The 21342-nt window shown below is 34.9% G+C and overlaps 1 protein-coding gene across 1 annotated transcript; it reads right to left on the bottom strand.

Moving 5' to 3' along the window:
- Positions 1-1678: 1678 nt before the first annotated feature.
- LOC136803705 (isocitrate dehydrogenase [NAD] subunit beta, mitochondrial-like) lies at positions 1679-19389 on the bottom strand. Its single transcript, XM_067060424.1, has 13 exons — positions 19266-19389; positions 10854-10913; positions 9189-9277; positions 8965-9006; positions 8371-8450; positions 7761-7824; positions 6711-6773; positions 5923-5992; positions 5014-5147; positions 4178-4427; positions 3737-3831; positions 2750-2810; positions 1679-1925 (listed from the first exon to the last, which is right to left on the bottom strand). Exons 1-13 carry the CDS (start codon positions 19329-19331, stop codon positions 1842-1844), a joined length of 1158 nt encoding a protein of 385 aa, XP_066916525.1. The 5' UTR covers positions 19332-19389; the 3' UTR covers positions 1679-1841.
- Positions 19390-21342: the final 1953 nt, after the last annotated feature.

Raw genomic sequence — 21342 nt, 5'->3', positions numbered from 1 at the left:
AGCTTTAAACTCAATGGTTCAAATGTGTCGCAACCTTTCGTATAGCAAAAGACTTAAAATGCTTGATCTACCAACACTGGAACATTACCGGACAAACTGACTAGTCGAACACGCCCAAACCGAAGACACGCTTACGAACTCTCACCAAACTTTGCGAATGACGGCTTCAACGGACCACAAACCAAATCCTTTTACTACAGGTGTTTACCAATTTGGAACAAGCTACCAAGTGATGTTGTTTCAGCAGATTCCATCAAGTCATTCAAAGAAAAGCTTAACGATACATGGAAAACCCATGACTTGAAATACGACACAAGAAGAGTTTAAATAAGATCAGTTAGAGGCCCACTGTGAGCCTAACTTGTAAATCTCTGTAATAATGATAAAAATGATATAAGAAAACACATTCCAAAAAACTATCAAAGTTTATGAAACAATTATAAAAACACAAAAACTCTTTGAAAACAATCGATACTTTGTAACTTTGGTCATATGTTTATTTTTAGCCAAAAAGAGACTGGATCTGGTTATATGAAATTGGTACCACCTCAAGCAGAGCTAAGGAGTCTGCCAAATTACACCGGGCCAATTATCAGCGCCATCAAGTCTATCAGCAAGCTATAAGCGGCCCCGAGCAACCAAACCGGACTATATCAAAACATGAATAAATATCTTATTAAAACACTGTGCTATCTTTTATTACCGAAGTGCATACAATAAAATCAAAATAAAACTAGAAATCGCTTTTTTGTAACTGTCATTATCAAAGAGATAAAAACCAAAACTATCATGCATTATCTCAACCACACAAGAGAGATATTATCGATTGAGATTTTTAAATTATGTGTATAACACATATCTCATTAGACTACTACCTAGTTATAACTCTCTAAAGGTTAAGTCGAAACTATTAAAGAATTTAATAGGATCAAAATGTCATATAGCTAGAAGGAGGAAATGTTTAATTTTAAGAGATATTTTTGATTTATCGTTTAGCTAAACTAAGAAATAATTTTAGAATTTTCAGTTTAAAAAACTCAAAAATTACCCTTTTGCCCAGATTTTTTTCAAAGTAACTTTTTTGTTTCAAATGGTCAGTCAACAATATATATAAGAAGTAACAAAATCACAACCATTTCCAAGCTTAGGTGATTAGTCTGAGATTAGTCTGTCACTTTGATTCCCCGTTATCAAACTTGACCGAAAATCCCTCTAAAAAAGGCCAATTTTCACTATTTGTCAAATGAAAATTTCGAGCTTTCTGGAAGAAAAAAATGCACTTTTTTATAAGCATACGGGAAAATCGGGTCAAGACTCAATATGCTTAGAAAAATCCCATTTTCATTCTTAATTTATGCTTATTTATGCTTAGACTTCGACTTATTTATTTTCTTTAGGTTCACGAAATTTTCGACTTTTTAAGTCAGAACATTGATTCGGCTAAAGGAATGAAAGTTTTCTTTCTAATTTGGCGCTACATTCGAAAATCTTTGGTCTAAGAAAGCTCAAACAACTTTAAAAGTAACCCTAAAAAGGTCAGCGTTTTAGAAAAGGTGCACGATTTTTTTGCATTTTAGCTTGGAGTTATGCTTAGCGCATTATGCTTATTTTTTACCGAATTTGGGCTTAAGAATGCTTATAAACCTTATGCTTATATAAAATAGAGTGTTTAAAAAAATTAGCAATTTCAAGTTGTAATTTTTTTTTGCTTTAACAGTAGGTATTTACACTTTCCAAAATATTTATAATTTTCTTTGAATAATCTTACATACATTATTTTTAACTTGATGTATTTTAAACCAAGTTTGTCATTCTAATTCGCCGTCATTTGCAAGATTTTTCTATTCAATTGGTCTTACATTCTCAATAACTTTGTTGATGAATAATGATAAACTGCAACTACCACCAACATCCAATGTTAGATACTGTAAATAGAAAAAATATACACAAGATTTAAAGAAAAGTGAGAAAAAAAACAAAAATATAACACAATGGAATGAAAAATATCACATTATTATACACGCGCGTCCAAGAAAAATTGTAAATTTGCTTTATAGGGGGACCGGGAAATTTGAAACGGGGGACCTATAAGATTTTGCAGTGAGGATTGGTTTATTTGATTATTTTCAAAGGGGATAAAAATTGTAGTATAATTTTTCACTGAGGACGATACTTTTTCAGTGGGAATGGTTCCCAGTGGGTCTGTGAGAAGGGGGTGTATCACTAAAAGGTTTCCAATTCAAAATATATACGGGTTGTTTCCATGGCATTATAACCATCTATAGCATATACATACATGCAATCTTTAACCCACAAATGTAAAGCCCGTGAGGATACAGCAATAAGGTTAACCATAAATGCTTACAAGACCTTACAAGAAAACTATGGGACTAAGGACAGAGGGTACCTGAAACGATTTAAAACAACCCGGAATATAGGGGACAGTAAAAGCACTTACAGCAGTCGCTCTTTAGAAAACGGTCACAATAAAGGCCGGTCTCCACTTGCGCGCGCTGCGATCGCACCTTTTGGCTTCAATCCTTTTTGTTGGAAAAAAAGATTATGTCATAAAAATATAGCACGGGCTCGAAAAAAAAGTTGAATACATTTTAACTTTTTCCAACCGTTACGTCAGATCGCGCCAATGGAATTGCTTGATTTTTTTCTTTTGACCAATAGCGTGGAAGCTTTGTTCGAAAAAGTGCGATCGACCGGCCTTAAGTTTTAAGAAGTGGTAGGAAATACTGACCTTTCCATCGTCGATTGTTTTGTGGACAGCTTCTCTTATCATGCGAGAATGCTTCAGAAAACTAAACGAAGAAAAAGCAAAACAAATTTGAAAATTAAAATAAAATTTTAGTTTGTAGACGGAATATTTTAGGCGATTTGAAATTTTAAAGACATTATAACTTCCGTCTTATTTTTTGAGCATAGTTCTTCAAATTCTGTTACAGTTAACCCTCCATAGTTGATGCGCCCCCCCCATGCGGTAACTCTGATCACGATATTACGCAATTTTTGTCTTCAACCGCGATCACGAAAATCAGCATAAAAATCTTGGATAATCACGCATTCCTTAGAAATCACGCATCACAGCTCAAAAATTTTTTACGATCACGTTTTGACCTCTGATCACGCAAAAAAAAAAATTCAAATCACGTAATCACGCAAGAAAGAAAGTCCCTATCACGGCATTACACAAACCGCTTGAGGGGCTTATGATTCAAACTCGAAAGAGAAGTATAATTTGAATTACAGGGTTTCTTTTTTGACGGAAATTAATTCGAGTAAAAGATAGATTCGAATGGTAAAAGAACGAATAAGCGAGAGTCTATAGTATGAATTTAATGGCACATCCCTCTTGTGCGCGAAACCTGATTGGCTCAAATCCTAGATCTTAGAATTTTCAATCAACCTAGCGAGCACCTAACTAAAAAAACCGGGATCTTTTATTCCGTTTCTTAGTGAGTTCCACTTTGATGATTTTCGAAAAATAGAAGCCTTTCAAGTGCTTTGAATTGATGCAAATTCGATATTTTCGCTACTGCAAGAGCTTCGAAAGTTTAAAGTGAAGTCAAAAATCAAATGTCATTCGTCATTCACAAAACATTCGAAAAAGTCGCAAAGTGGAATAGACGTTACTGCGTAGAAGAAAAACCGTGACGTCTAGTATAGGCTACAATCAACCCTGGCTGTACATCCAAAACGTGGTTCAAAAAAATACAGAATCACTTACTGAATATGATCCAACATATCACAAGCTGTTAACAACATAGCTGTTGGATTTGCAATGTTTCGTCCAGCTACTTGTGCATAAGTGTGACGCGCTCCCTGGAGGATGAAAAAAACACACAAGAGCTTCAAAGGACTTTTCCAGCAAATGGCATAAAAGCTTACAAGCCCGCCTCAAATCTCATACAGGCTCCCCATAAAATAGAAATAGAAAATTTACAGGTGTAACTTTTACGCATTAGAGGATTTAAAAAACGAAATTTTTAGGGAGTTTTACTGGAGTTTTTGAGACATCACTGGATATTTCAAACAGATTTCAATCAATTGACTAATTCTTTCAAAGCAGGCAATAAAACGACATGTTCAACAAGAAATTTACATCCAGCAAACCAATCAGAGAGAGAAAGACAGAGAGAAAACTTGACACTTGACTACTGGTACTTACCGGTTCAAAGATGGCAAAATCTCTACTCAAACTTTTGCCAGGGACGACTCCTGCTCCTCCAACGAGGCCAGCGCCAAGGTTGTTGACGATACTACCATAAAGATTTGGAAGGACCATGACGTCAAATTGCTGGGGCCTGGAAACGAGCTGCATGCACGTGTTGTCAACAATCATGGCTTCAAACTTGATCTTGGGATACATCTCGGCTATGTTTTGACATGACTCAACGAATAAACCATCAGCAAGTTTCCTGAAAAACATAACGAAAATTAAATTCTAGACCATTAATCACCACGTAAATGACGGAAACTTAGACTTTTATCTGATTTATTTTTTCTTTAAAATTTAGAAAACTACATTACACTGACAAACATATACTACTGACAAAACGAATATAGAGAAATAGATAGCTCCTCCCCCCGCTAGGCACTAAGTGATATTGCCAGGGGTACTAAGCTATAAAATAAAATAAAAATTTAAAGGGAAAAATTTTTATTTCAATAGCTCAAAGTCAGATAGATTATGCTGAAGATTTAAGAAAATGGAAGTCTTCGTGATTCAAAAGTTCAACATGACTACCTATCTTGATAGATAGAAAGGTCGAAGAAACCAGGGGTCTCCACAGAAATCTTTCACACAATAAACTGAAATACACTTGACCCGCATATGTTTTCGTGTGATAACGTTATGGGTGTTCGAATCATTTTTGTGTCAAAATGAATAAAGATAGGTCGTGATTGATAAAAAAAGGAAAAAATTATATAAAAGAAACAGGTATGAGGGGCTCGAAAGAAAGAAAATAAAATAAAAAAGGGATACTTAGTCGAAATTCTTACATGATGTTAGCTTTATGAACACACGTGACCTTCTTACGGCCATTCTTCATGGCGTAATCGAAAGCGAATTTGGCGATACGTTCACTCTTCTTACGTGTAATCACTTTGATCATCTCGATGACCCCTGGAACACTCTGAATAGCGATAAACGAAATGACTTTTAAAGAAAAAACTTGAACTGTAATGTACAAGATTAAATTAAGTCTAACACAAACGACACCTTTGAAGATTGACTCCTCAATTCTGGTACTCCCTGTAGTGGCAGATCTGTCAATGTCAAATTAATAGAAGATAACAGCCCTTTTGTTACAGAAAGATTTTCGTTCTTGGATAAAGAGCGGGTTTCACATTCACGTCATTTTAAACACCAGTTGGGGGAGAGGCACTTGATTCAAAAAATGACCGTACGTGCGGCCTAAAACTAGGGCTTTGATATTGGACCCTCATTGCGGAGAGAAAGTTTAGTCAAATTTGAGTAAATTTGGGCAAAAAAATCAAGCCTTACGAAGCATTTTCTTGATTGTAAGATTTTGTTAATTCTACACCATTAGAGTGCACTTTTTCTCACCTTTGCTCATTTTGACCCTTACAGTGTACTTTCAGAAGCTTGGCAAAAAGACCCTTAAGGGCCGTATATGTGCAGTAGGTCGTTTAGCTTGAGTGCCCCCCCCCCCAGGTTTATACAAGAACAAGCTATATAAAGAGCATAAGGCTTCGATTTGTCAAAATATCAAGAACAAGTTAAGAATAATTTAAGGCTTTGTGGACTTTAAAACAACAAATCTCTTAAGAAATTTTACGCTAAGACTTCAAGCATTTCGGATGCAAGATGTTCTTACAAAAAAAAGGTGTATTCACTCTTATTTTTGAGAACGAATGATTGTGCATAAACAAACAAACATGACTGACCTCGTGTTCCAAACTAGAATATTCGCCCTCTGTCTGTTCTCTGATGATACAAATATCCACGTTCTCATGTCTTTAAAATAAAATTGATAATGAGATGGTGATTATTTTCAAATCGTTGTTAAATACCTCTCTGCTTGGAGGGGGTTTATCTAAAGCATCCTGCATTACTAAAAAATGGACGACAAAGAACGACAAATTTCCATAAAGAATGACAAATTTCGCCGTCTACAACCCCGACCGAAAGTGACTGTAACACCCCTACGTATTCATTCCCCTTTGCTTATCACGGGAATTAACTACGTATGGTTTTAACGAACGATAAATTACGCATGCGTGTTGCAATGCAGGATTCTTTAGAGGAACAGACTGTTGATGCTCAGCAATTAATGGAATGATCAAGGGTAAGTGGAGCAATCCTGGGAGACAGCGTGGCGCCCTCTCCTACCATCAGGTAGGTACATCTATCGAAAGAGGAGCCTTCGGGTCGCCTTTGACTACGGTCGCAGACTTTATTTTGAATAAAAGATATATTCAGTTTGAGGCCAAGGCTGATCAGTGTTTTCTTATTTTGAGTTGTTGAATGGTAGAAAATTTCGGACTTTCGTTTTTACCACTGAAGAGCTTGAATTATAGATTTAAAAATTCCTTTCTAATAGTGATTTAAGCTTAACAAGATCCTTTGATGTACACCCTTAAAATACCCTAAGTGAATGATGGAGTAAAGATTAAAAGTGATTTCATTTCAATGACTGAAAGACAAATTATAGATGAATTTGCATCAATATTACCTAGTTTTAATTCCTGGTAAACTTCTACAATGTACGACGTTTGCAAATAAATCTAATTCCAACCTAAAGAAAAAACAAGAATATAAATTTTGAGATTCATTTTGATAAAACCACAACAGAAAATAAAAGAAGGCATCCTTTATTTTTGACAATTTCTTATGACATAATATTTCCATTAATTACTGAGTTTGCATTGACAAAGGGATTATAGTCAAATATAATACTTTATTTTAATCAAAATATGATAAATAGTCGAACGTGCGCACCGCACTGGGCCAGACTGGGCTCAACTTCAGATATTTTGTTATTCGAAAGCCCAATCATTTCAAATATTTAGTATTAGGTAGCAAATATTATAACTTTGTCCGTTTTGGCTGAAACTTGGTACACTTGTTCTTTGGGTGAATACCTGGGGTTGTTTTTATCTTCATTTTTCATTGTTTTATATACGTTAAAATAGAGTCTTTAGAATAGTGTCCTCGTCCTCAGAGCCTTTCAAAATAAATTACTTCGGAGGAAATAAAACCTTTTGTGGTTTTTGTTTACACGTTGCTCTGCAAAATTAATTTCCCACAATTTATCATATACGAAAATTGATTTAAAATTAATCAAGATATTAAAGTTTTCTTGGGTTCACAAATGTTTACATATATCCCTATTCTTAAAGTCTACCATCATAGCTTTACATCACTATCCACAGACAAGTTTAAATGAGAAAAATGAAAAAATACCCCCAGATATTCACCCAAGGAACAAGTGTGCAAAACTTCAGCCAAATCGAACAATTTTGAAGTCTCCAGGCTGCCACAAAGCTTTAGCCTCGTTTTGGCGAAAAACTCGTTCCCAGGCCCCAAAAATCAAAATTTTTGAAAAATGAAAAAAATCACCCCAGGATATTCACCCAAGGAACAAGTGTGCAAAATTTCAGCCAAATCGAACAATTTTTTAAGTCTCCAGGCTGCTACAAAGTTTTCGGACGGACATACAGACATTGTCAGATTCTAGGCTCAACTGAAGTTGAGAATAGACTGAAATAGATAGTAAAATTACCGTAAATTTTGGTTCAACGATTTTTGATCGTGCTGTAAAATATTTGATGGCGTTGTCAATGCACCTGAAACGACACAATTTTGTTGACACGTGGAGTTGCATGAGTAGAAAGAACAAAATTATAATAGACCTGATGTTAAAAATATTACAAAGGTTTCCTCTTTAAATTTTTTAGTCTGGTCACTTAGTAATAGTATAATAAACTATGCTTGAGCTTGCATCGTTTGAAGAAGAGTCCACAGTCCCAACTTAGTTTTTAAAGTCCCGTTCGAGAAGTCATCGCCTTACAGCTGACTTCACCCATGTCCCACTTAAAATAATGACCAATTGATTTCAATTAAACCGTTTTCTTAAACGTATAACTTGAAAAGAACGTTTACCTATAACCGGAAAGAATTAGCTTCTAATTTCACGAGTTGTTATTTCAGTTTAAGAATCGAAAACGTAAGTAAGGTCCTTCATGCAAAAACGAAGCTCCCCACCTGAAATTAGCAAATTTCAAGCGCCCACCTATGGTGTTTTTCCCCTCCACTGCAGAATAATAGGGGGTATACTATGAGTGCAATTATCAATCAATAAAGTGTAGTGAGGAGCGAAGATGAAGTCCTACCTTTTAGTCCTACGCCTGTTTTGGACATTGATAATTTAACTTTGTCTAGAGAAGTTTCACCTCCAAAATTTCCAATATCACTGAAATGAAAAGTAAAGAAATAAAATTTTCTATTTCAACTTATCTCCACATAAAGCTCATGAAATGACCCCCCCTGTGTCACAGACCCACTGGGAGCTCCCTCCCACTGGAAAATTTGGCTGGCTTTTTGTCCCAAGTGCGAATTACTCTACAATTCCAGCCCCATGGGGAGATTGACTAGCCTATCTCTATCCCAACACGCAAGTTTTTCATCACGGTGTTGAGGAAAAAGCCATCGTCGTCTGCTGGTACAGGCAAAGATTGGCTGTGATTTCATCCCATTTAAAATTCAACGGAAGAGATTGTTGTACTCTTAAACCACTCCCACTCGATTTTTTTGATTCAGCTTCAGGACAATAGAATTTTTGTCCTCTAATGAGAATTCAATAGAAATTTTCATGCTAGCTGTGGGAAAAATTCTCACCGGGGCGGTGAGACAAGCTTAGCAAACTTTTAAAACATAATATTTCATATTTTAATTGAAAGGTTGTTAAATATACAGTAGTACAATACCTGACGTATATTTCATCCCAATCCACAGGCACACCAACTGAGCTGAAAAATACAAAAAAACTCTGGATAGCGAATTTTATCAAATTAGTCTGTGTTTTAATAATAAGAATTACGAAGCATCTTGACTATAGAAGAAATTATATAGAAGTACACAAGTTCAATGCAACCATCCTTCAAAATAAGAAGCTACTTTAAAATAAGAATGTAATATTTTTATCATTTACCTAAAAACATGTTTCACAGCTCCAGCAAGTTCTGGACCAACGCCGTCTCCAGGGATGAGTGTGACAAGCTTCCTTTCAGCACCTTCAACCTATCATAGAGTTTGCAAAAGAGCCCATTTTTAAAAATGACCAAAAATGCTCTAATTTCTCATGAAGTAAAAAAAGTAAATTTTCACAGGTCGATTGGCAAAGCTTGGTTGACCAGTGAAAACCATAACTTGGAATATATTGGCCTCTTTTTTATAGGCTCCAATTTGCATTAATTGCAAATTATATGAGAATATCATCAAAAAGTCTAAAAATAAATTGTGTGCAAACAAAGGTGGAAAAAACTACTATTGATTAGCTTCTTTCCAACTTCTTACTACTATCCAAGTGCTCACGTTACTTACTACTTTAAAGTCCTAAAGACAAAAGCCTTCTATGAACCAAAAGCTAAGATGCAACTGATAACAGCTATAACAAGTGATACTTTTATGGACCTACCTGGTTATGCATTTAACACATATATAATTGATATCTACATAAGCGTGACCATTAAACAATCATTCAGAACACAAATAGTGACGATATATTAAAATTAGTCGTTTGTTTCTTATAAAAAAAACACGTTTAGAAACCAAAATTTCATGCTCTTGAAATATTCTTTCATATTCAAGACTTCGAGAGCAAAAAAACATCTCATCAAAAAATTCAGTAATTTTAAGAACATTGATGTATGCTTATTAATAGTGATTCTTATAGATAAATATGCGTTTTTTGAGCTGAAATTTACCCCAAAATTTTTTTTCCAAAAATCGAGCTCCGTCACATTCGAGGGTTAATAGTTATGCATCTTTGTTCAAAAAATCGTAAAGAATGAAAGAGCCAATCTCGAGAAAAGCTAATACCTAAGTAATTGATAATGTGCTTATAAAGAAATATCGAATTTGGCCAGTTTTTCTATAAAAACACGCCAAGCAACCAAAATTTCATGTCGAAACACACATATTCTTTAAAAGTAAGCCCTCCTGAGCAAAAATCTCATAAAAAAAATGAGTAATTTGACTAAAAACATTGATGTATGCTTATTAATAGTGATTCTTATAGATAAACATGCGTTTTTTGAGCCAATAAAATTTTTTTGCAAAAATTCGCTTAAGCCATCTTTTACCTACGATGGTATCCTACTTTCATGCAAAAAATCAGAAAAAATTAACGACCTAATTTTTCACAAAGTCCAAAAAACCCGTTTTTTAGCCGTTTTTTGGCCCAAATTTGCCCAAAAAATTTTTTTTTTGAAAATCGGGCTCCGTCACATTCGAGGGTTTATAGTTATGCATCTTTGTGCAAAAAATCAGAAAAAACTAACGAGCCAATCATGAGGAAAGCTAATAACGAACGAACGAACGAACAGACGAACGGACGAACGGACAAAGGTTAATTTATAGGACCTCCACCGGGGTAGGTCCAAAAAGATTTTGCTTATAAAAGACAGAGAGAGAGGACGTTTTGAAAGCTTTCCACAATTAGTAAAAAAATGCTAACTTAAATTTCAAGGTAAAGTAGCGTTCATTTAAAATTTGCTTTGCTGCTGGTCAAACATGAAGCAAAGGAAACAAAAAAGTGTCTCTATTTTATAAAAAACAAAAAAGAGTGTCCACATAATTTGTGGACCATACTTACTGGGTCATCATATGTAACAAATTTTCTGGCTTCATTTGATGATGGTCTGCTTGTGTGTAGCTAAGAATAAAAGAATAATAAGATTAAAAGCTTTGAAAAGAGTTGATTGTGGGCAACACACAAGGCTCAACTTTAGCAGCTTCAAATCATTCAAAGGCTCAATTGTAGCAAAACAACCCAAAAACTTAGTACCCAGGCCCCAAAAATCAAAGTTGTATGGAAAAACAAAACAAAAGAAAAGTAACCAGATATTCATCAAATGGACAAGTCTACCAAATTTCAGCCAAATCTGACTATTTTTAAAGTCTCTAGGCTGTCCTAAGGTTTTAGCCTCGCTCTGAGAATAAACTTTGTCCCAGGCCAAAAAATGAAAATTTTCAAAAAATGAAAATTTTCAAAAAATGAAAATTTTCAAAAAATGAAAAAAACACCCCAGCCTCAATTAGCTAAAATGCAGTCTCCAAAAATGATTCGAAGTAAATAGTAAACAAACCTTAAACCTTTCAAGAACCCAAATATATAAATAAAATAGTATAAATCTGAAACGCTGATGGTGGCATTTCAAAATGAAAAAAATTCCAACCCAACTAAAGACAATGCCTGCCCACTAAAAATCTCTCTGCAGGGTTAATGGCAAGGAGTTCTTTAAAATTTTGACGAAAATTGCAATTGGATCAATCAAATATAATCGATTTCCATTAAATAATTGCTGTGATTCAATGGTTGAACGCAATCCAATCTCAATCGAACGGCTGAATCCTTGGTAATAATTGATTGTGTTCGATACACCTTTCCCGTAATTCCAACTCCCCATAAAAAATGCGCGTTCCACTGTTGTGTATAAAATTGTTTGGGAGGTAAACGAACACGTTTTTGCCTGTGAGTTGTTTGTTAGAGAAAATGGGTTTACAGCTTTAACTTTTGATAGAGATCTTTTCTTGGCGAAAAATTTTCAGGGTATTATAATAAATGATATCATGTATAGAAAGAAAGTATGCTAACATTTGAAGGGATTTGGATCGACGGAACATTTAAAGAACTTTTAAGCTCGAAAAAACAAAAAAAATGCAGGCAAAAACGGTTTGTCTACCTCATAGACCAAACAGTGGAGAGCATCAAAATAATGCGGGCACACATGTTTTGCGAATTATGGGAAAGGTGTATTATAGGGTCGCGGTCACAATTATAAGTTGTGTTCACGTCCTCTGACCGACTCACTTTCTATCTTAAAAATCTGATCCTTTTCTAGTCGGAATGTTGGAAAATTTGTCGGATATTTAGCGATATTATTCAAAGAATTTTGTTTTCAGCGTAGCCAGCGTTTTGATCATCGAGTGTTCTTAAGATTTTTATCCGCAATGGGCGGTTCAAGTTATAGTCCGTTACCCCCCTGTGGACGACATGGATTTTCCGTAACAATTTACTTTTAAAAAACTTCAGGATTTCCGTAACATTCAAGATTTTCTATGGGAAAATCTTGGATTTTCCGATACTTGACAAGAAAATAGATCAAATCTTATGGATTTTCCAATACATATGACCAAAATAATGAGGAAAAATCCTGGATCGGAAAACCTTTTTCAAATTTCTCAGAATTTCCAAGTGAAAAAAAAAATCAAAAAAACCTGTTGTCCACAGGGGGGTAATGGTTTTTTTTCTATAACTGCCCAATTTTTCAAAGATCTTTTGTGTTAAAGCGCTACGCAACTGCTTTTCGAGCGGTCGCGATATGCAAAATAATCACATTACAGCTTGCGTGCTTGATGATTCTTGTTGCCTGAACAAACCTTTATTCTCAGAGCCCATTTTTCAGATGATTTAAGTCTAAGATGCTGATAGACCTTTACGCCTTTTCATCCGCCATATTGAATTGTATGCAAAATTTATGGTGGCCGAATTGCCGTGGTGAAATTCCCTTGGAAAGTATGCAAAACATATGCAAAATGAAAGTATTAATATAAAACTTACATGCATAATTGGCATTATATTAAAGTGTAATCTTGTAGAAGAAAGATTAAATTTGCTTCTTTTGAAAACTAGAAATAATCAAATTCGCTCATGTCTTAGAAAAGCACTTCAAAAAACCCTGACATTAGACATAAACTCAAGCTGAAAAATCACCCGCGAAGGTAGAAAAATAATCCTTATTCGGCTGACAGTAAATTATTCTCCAGGGAATAGAACCGTCAAACGATCAAATCAAAACATTGATCTGAACCCGCTGAATGTGTGACGTCATAATTACTGCTTTCAGTTTGCGTGTTTTGAAAGTTGATGTGTGTACTCTGTCTTCGTGGAATTTTTTAATGGCATGAAAACAGAATATGCTATGTCTTTAAGAACAAATTCTTTCTTAAAAGGCTTTTGTTGGTCTGTAAATATTTCTTTTTGGATTAAGAAATTCCATCTTTTATTGTTCTAATGTTTAATGATTATAACATTTCTTTATAAGATGCTTTGTTCAATCAGGACCTCCCTTCACTTTATTGATATTACGAAAACGGCAGTGTGCGCTAAATTTTTTTGATTTGCCATGGCATGGACCAGGGTTTTAGGTACCCTCTAAGAAAATAGGTACCCCCTGAATTTTAGGTACCCCCAAACAACAGACGTTAGTAGGTACCCCCTGTGATTGGTACCCCTTGTGACTTGAGTATAATATATGTCAAGAAATGAAAAAAATTTTACAATTAAAAAGAATAATGATAGTTAGATAAAAGCAAGATATAAAATATAGTCCCCAAGCCCCCAGACGTTACTGCATAAAAGTTAGATACCCCCAGAGATCATAGGTACCCCCTGAAATTAAAAAAAAATCCAGCCTCCTGCCTTTTTCAGGAAGATTTTGGTTGTAGCCATCCCCCCTCATACCATGAATTTCACTTTCGATTTCAAGCAAAGGTCTTAGGGACATGTTTTTTAATTCTTACCACAAAATGGACATTTTGGGAAAAAACCTTATACGGCTTTTGTATCCAGTTGTATTTTACAATCTTATAATAGTGGTTATCTTAAATAGACAAAGAACAACATACTGAAAAATCTAGTTCCAATTCTAATTCTACTTAAAGTTATCCTAGTTGAAAGTGCGGCCCAAAAATGAGCTAAAACTTAGCATTTTAGCATGAGCAAAAAATTAGCATTGAACTTCAACTCTACATAACTCTATCAGTTCTAATGCTATGCAGCTGAGATTTTGCAGGGACATCCATACACCTTTTATAAATAATTTCCTGTACATGAATTAGCATCTAAAATGGTTGTAGGGCCTAATTGTGAGCAGATAATTAGCACTGGTTGTTTGCTTTTTGAAAACCTCTCACTGTGCTAAAAATAACTGGAGTATGGCTTTAATTTTGATCAATTATGTTTATTAAACCCTTAATTATTGATAAAAAGCGAAATTAATGATTATAGAGTCATTACAAGGCCTACTTTCGAGCAAGAATTTAGCTTTATAGTCTATTTTCGAATTCTGGAAACTATGATATCTTATTTTAGTCATTAAATTTGGAAACATTTATAATTTCTTACATTTTGTTAAGTGAAATTCTATTCTATAATGTTTACAGGAACTAACTTCTTATAAATTTAGAATAAAATTACTGTATTATGGACCCAAAATGAGCAATTATTTAGCATTTCTTCCATAAAGCTAATTTTTTGCTCTTTTTTAACCATATGGGGTTTTTATTCTTGGTTTTATCTTCATTGCCTATTAGAATGTGTGTAGAAAACTCAAATATACCACTTTTGAAGTTCCAAGGTCCTTAATTAGAGCAAATTATTAGCTTTTCATTCAAATAAGGTTGCTAATTACTAGCTCAAAACAGGGCCATAGAACAGGAAAATCTGGGCCCTTTAACAATTTGCATTCAAAATAACTTACTATCAAATTACCATTTTTTTCAGTCAGATTAGGAAAATTCATGCTCATATGCACAAAATTAGCTATTTAGAATGTTGTCAAATGCTAAAAAATAGCTCATATCGGGTCCTTGTAGTGACCAACGGTTTAGAAATTCGAAAAAAGTATTTTTGAGGTCCTGTGATCATAACAAATCACTTTTTTAATATTAAAAACCCTTAAATAGCTTTTTTCAAAATTTTGAATTTTTTAGAATGTCATTTTGGAAAGAATTAAAAAACATGTCCTTAGCAACAGGGCGTGCCTACATAGCAACGGGGCTGGGTGGAAAATCTAAACATGGAATTCAAAAAAAATACCGATCATCGTAGATAATGAATAAGAGAGGTGCGTGGGCGATAAATTTAAGTTTACTTATCTTGTATATTTTAGTGGTATTTATCCAATGAAAAAGATGTTGACAAAATATGCACGGGGCTGACAAAATATGAGATGCCTTAGAGTGATAGAGATGACGCGTTCTTTAGAAAAAGTAATAAGATTCTTTTATTACATCTTAACGACCAACCAAATCAAATAGGAGCTTGTAAAAACTCCAGCTTGTCCCCAAAATATGCACGGCATTGATTATGGCATCATTAAATATGTCAATGTCGATTTAACACCCGTTAAAGAAAATAATTTGTAAATAGTTCTTACCAACAATAAAAGAATCAAATTTAACATTTGTTTCCTATCTAGCAGGCTAGCTCTAAAGCAGTCTAAAGCTCCTAAAATAGCATCTAATAACATGAAAACCAGAATATGATTCTTCAATGGGAATCAAAACTATAAAGTGCACTTACAAACATCAATTTGTCAGATCTAACTAAATTAATAACCACACTGTCATCTGATAATAAAACAAAAGATTTTCTGTCAAGAGCCTTGTAAACATTCCAACAACTTCCATCTAAATGATCTATCACAGCTCAGTCAACCATTTTTAGCGCGGTCTGAGGATTGATCCGAGGATTGAGCCAAGAACGCCGGGTGAAAAACTTCAATCCGTCAATCATTTTCTCAAGCGAAGAGTACGCAAAGCGATTCTAGCTTTACGATAGTGCCGCAAATCATCAATGGATAGTATTCAATTATCATTATCCCTTTATTTTCATTCCTAGAAAGTTGTATTTTTTACTGCTCTGTTCACATACTGAATCCAGACCCAATCAATCGAACTTGTCGAACCAATTGAACAATCAAACTAATCAAACTCCATCGCACAATTAAAGTTCGATTAAAAAAATTAATCGAACTCTAAGATTTCTTTAAAGATTGTGAGTGCTTGTTTAAGTTCGATCAATGGGTTTTTCGGTTCGATCAGTTCGATAAACCAATTTTGTTCGACAAGTTTGTGCTGCTCCGCCACCGTATATTAGCTTCTTCTTAAAGCCAAATTCGGAATATAAATCAGGAAATTACTTCCGATAACGGATTTCACACTTTTCCTGTATCCTTTTAGCGCCAGAGGCGGTTTTCCGCCACTCGACCGCACGCGAAATGGCAAAAGAGGGGCTACAGACTCTATTCCGGATAGACAAATATCCGGGTACAATAAATGCCAAGCTGTTAAGTCCGGGAACTGTTCGAAATGACAATCGCGTGCCAGGACAAAGTTTTTGTAAACGATGGAAGATATGAGGATTTAATATCATTGAACTAATCAAACTTTTTACTGACCGGACTAATCGAACTGCTATTGCTTCAAAAATTGTGAGTGTTCAATTAGGTTCGATTAATTTTTTGAATCGAGCTTTAATCGTTCGATGGAGTTTGATTAGTTCGATTGTTCAATTTGTTCGACAAGTTTGATTGATTGGGTCTGGCTGAATTTGAAAGATCCTCTATGTGGCGTTTTTTTTGCAAACTTCAAAAAACTGATTTTTGTCCCGCCTTTGCGGGACTTTGGCTTACAGTAAGTGCTTGCATGCAGCATAGGGTACAAAGTCCAAATATGCGTTTCCCGTAATTTTTGTATGAAGAGTTAGGTCCATACTGTCTAGATTATTAGCGTTAGAATACGTTAAATTTTCACGAAAAATATTCCCTGATGGTGGTACGCCCAATCGCGCCCACTCGAAAGTTCCTATTTTTAATTTATCGGGAAATCGGGGAAACCTGACAGAAGGTTTTCAACCAGATTTATTCAGATAAAGCTATAAGAGGTTCATTACTTGTGGATTTTAAAACCTACATAAGCAAAAACGAAAGTTGTTGGGAAGGAAAGAGTAAACACAAGACAGAAGGTTTGGTTGTGTTGATCAGGTATGTTTTTATTCTATTCAAACTAATGTTATAAAAGACCACAAGGAGGCCCTGACTGGCTTTGTTGTTATAGACCTTTTTTCAAAGAGGATGTCCTGTTGAATAATTATGTAGTCCAGCCATAAAAACAATGATAGAGCCATGCATAATTACTGTATCATGCATATTGTAATAATCATGCATGGTTATTATCATTGTTTTTCTGCTGGACTACATAATTATTCAACAGGGTGGCCTCTTTGAAAAAAGGTCTATTTTAATCTTTGTGTAAACTTGCATATGTTTTGCATATTTTCTAACTAAATCCAACCACAGCTTTTTTGCTCCTCTATTTTTGGAAAGAACTCTTGTCTATTGCTCGTTCCGACATTGACTTTGTATTTCTGCCTATCTTCTCTGAGGCTTTTTTCTGACCCCCTGGTGACTTTTCTAACTTATTTACTTTGTTTTCTGACAATTCTAAAGCGGTTAGTGTAAAACGCAGGTCACAGGTCACAGGTCGCAGGTCACAGGTCACAGGTCAACAAAGTGCAGACCGGAAAAAAAAATAAGATCATAACATATACATATAACATAACATCAATACATAGCGCATTAAATTACAAAAAAGTAATACATGCTACTTAGACATTATAAAATGACAATTGAATAGAATAACAACCTATTTTGACATAGTGACACTTACTTACAAAAATAATGACAAAATCATAAAATATGATGCCTAGCAAGACAAAAGCACGAAAAATATTTATTATACAAAATGTGATGTGGATGGTGTGAATGGATATAAAATGGCACCAAACAGAAGCTTGCAAGGACCCTAAGAGAGTGGTTTTAGAAAGATGGAACTAATTAATTATTCAGTTGTTATTTTAATGTCTTAATGACAATTTTTGACAAAAATATTAACAGAATCATAATATATGATGCAAGAACAGACAAAAAAACGAAAAATATTTATGATACAGAATGTGATGTAGATAGTGTGAATGGATATAAAACGGCACCAACCAGAAGCTTGTGAGGTCCCTAAGAGAGTGGTTTTAGAAGGATGAAACTAATTAATTATTCAATTGTCATTTTAATGACTTAATGACAATTTTTGACAAAAATATTGACAGAATTACAAATATCATGTCTTACAAGAGAAAACACCAAAATATTCAGCATGCCGAATGTGATGATAACAATATGGCTGGATATAAAATTACACCAATCAGAAGCTTGTGAGTTCTCTGAGAAGGTAGTTTTAGAGCGATTTGTTTTATTATATGTAACCATCATATAACATTACAAACATTACAATATGTAATATACCTGTTATACGTGTAATATGGTTTCAAATATTTTCTGGTCTGCGTTATACACGGCGCAAACCGCGAAAGATCGATAAAAGCACATGGTTAAATTTTGATGTTTGAAATGGTTTTATATGGATGAAATTGCTTGAGAATTATGTTTTTGATAATTCTTTGTGTTTTCCAAACATTTTCCTCTGCAATGACATTGATTAGAGTTAACCTGTCATCACTGACCTGTGACCTGTGACCTGCGACCTGTGACCTGTGACCTGCGTTTTACACTAACCGATTCTAAAGTGTTTTAACTGACCTTGAAATATCGACCCGACCGGGGTTCAAACCCACCAAATGAAAGAGTTTCTGATGATCAGAAATCCAGCGCGCTATCCGTTGAGCCATACTCGCACAGCAGAACACAAAATTTGGAAATACTTATGGAATAACAAAAAAGACGGGGGTAATGTTATTATAATATGGGTAAAATTGCCACTATTTTTAACCTGACTGAAATTCGAGCCGTTACTAGCAACCCTGCGGCGGGGCCCCAAGGCGCCGAGTATGCACCCGGCACAGTGACAAGCCGTTGATCAATATACAGGACTTTTTTCCTGCGCATACAATTAATTCAGTATGGCGTATGGAAAGGCGAAGAAAAGGTCTATCGACTTACTATCATACATCGTCTAGGCTAATAAAAATGAGAAAAGACACAAACAAAATCTTTTAATGAGTGTTGTTATGATTTTTTTTATTGAGGCTGCGTGCAGGAACTCGCCAAATGTTCCTAACTGAAACTAACTTCAGAAAAAATTAAATTTTAAAAAGGTTTTAAGAAATTTTATTTTGAATGTACAAACAAATTTGGGCAATGAAATAAAAGATATTAAATTTACAATGTCTGACTCTGGTTTGCTAGAAGTCATATATAATACTCACCGATCTTCGTAGAACAGATTGGATTCTTGAAGGCTTCAAAGATTTCCAAACTGAATTTGCAGCCATTTTTCACCAGAAAAAAAAAACTGTACACAGTTGCCGATAGTCTGTGATGTAGATAGGGTTTTAGAAGAAATTGATATGATGTAAGCAGTGCTTTATGCATCTAGCCTGTGATTCAGTTATGGGATGAGCCACAGATATCTAAGCCCGAAGGGCTAGATTTGCAACTTTAAGCTTTCTCCAGCAAAAAAAAGTGAAGCAAAAATTTGACTTTTTAAATTTCGTGCCGATGGATAGGATCTAGCATTTTAATTGTTTTCGGAGCGCGAGATCAAAAAACGTAGGCGACAAACGCTATTTCACATCTCTCAAACCGGTGAAATTGCATATTTTAGTCACGTGACTCTGGTAGGAAATCCTTCCAAAGATGAGCTTCACTTTTTGATAAAAGCCGCAAATCTAGCCCTTCGGGCTTTACAGATATCTGTGGGATGAGCTAGACTAGCAAACTAATTTGTTAGAGGGCGGGAAGATAAGGGGGGCGGGTGTTTGTTGAAATAGGAGCTGCACAACCTCGATCCCTGCGTATTATCAGCTTTTTGATTCTTACTGGCGTCAATCAGTAACTACTCTGTACCAGAGTGTATCTCACGATTATCGTAGCGTAGTTACTACGGCAATGAATTTTGAAATTAGCCGTAGATATTGGGTTTGTGTACAGACAAATCAGTAACGTAAATAAAGCCTGGGATACACGGGGACGAGGTTGGGAGCTGCATTATAACCCGATTATAACAACAACCACAGATAGATCTGTAAAGCCCAAACTTTAAGCTTTCTCAAGCAAAAAAAAATGAAGCAAAAATTTGACTTTTTAAATTTCTTTAAATTTCGTGCTGATGGATTAGGATATAGCCGATATAGCTATGCTTTCGGAGCGCGAGTAGGCGGCGGCAAAACGCCACTGAAAAAAAGTGGTCTGTTTCTATCTATTCTACTGAAGATCGGGACCCGTTGGAAAAATATGGTCTGTTCTACTGAAGATTGGGACCAGCTGGAAAATTATGATCTGTTCTTATGAAAAATAGTTTGATATCCAAAAGGGAATTTCAAAAAAGTCAAAAAGTCTTTTACTCTACTAGGGGCTGAGTTAGGTCCCGTATGCGCATCGGCGTATAGTCATTTTCTCTTTTGATCATGAAAGTATAGTTTTCAAAACTTAGAAAACGTAAGTACTTCGTATCTCTTGATAACGAAATTTTCAGACCATGGTTCTGACCTTTTTCTTAATCAGCATAAAATTTCTGATCGATTGGTATGTAATATGCAGGGTTTTAAAGCTCAAAAAATATTTTTCTTAGACTAGCAGAGCCTCTAAGAGCCCATGTGACGAAAGAAAATTTTGAATCCGCCATTATGGATTTCGAAATTCATGTAGAAAAAAAACTTTTCCTGAATTTTATTATTTGAACGGTAGGCAAGACCCTCCAAAAATTTCAAGTAAATTAAGTAAGCCAATCAAATGTTACAGCCACGCAAATATCTGGAACCAAAAAAGTAGTCATTTCAAAAAATCGAAGTCGAAAGTGCTTCATATCTCCAGATAACGAAATTTTAACCATGATTTTGACCTTTTTCTTAATCAGCATAAAATTTGTGATCGATTGGTATATAATATGTCTATGTTTAAAGTTAAAACAATTTTTTTTCAAGCAGGAGGGCTAAAAAGGGTTGAAAGTCTAAAATCCGCCATTATGGAAATTTGTGCCTGATCCAAATAACGCCACATACGTTTTCTGACTCTTCAAGGACTATACTTTCATGATCAAAAGAAAAAATGACTATACGCCGATGCGCATACGGGACCTAACTCAGCCCCTAGAGACTAGAGTATTTGAGATCTGTTCGTTTCCTTCTGAATGTGGTTGCCTGGAGTGATAAGTGTGTAGACTAGAACATCTGGAAATTGTTGATCTGTCCGCACAGATATTTAAACTGTTAGCTGGAAATTAAGTTTCTGTTCTTACTTAAGAGTCCTTCAATGTCGAGCTGGAATTTAGCGCTCTGTTCTTGT

Source organism: Clytia hemisphaerica, unplaced genomic scaffold, assembly GCF_902728285.1.
Source record: "Clytia hemisphaerica strain Z4C2 unplaced genomic scaffold, Clytia hemisphaerica genome assembly, whole genome shotgun sequence".
Taxonomy (NCBI): Eukaryota; Metazoa; Cnidaria; class Hydrozoa; order Leptothecata; family Clytiidae; genus Clytia; species Clytia hemisphaerica.
Note: the sequence above shows the minus strand (reverse complement) of the source record. Positions and strands in the feature narration are given on the sequence as shown.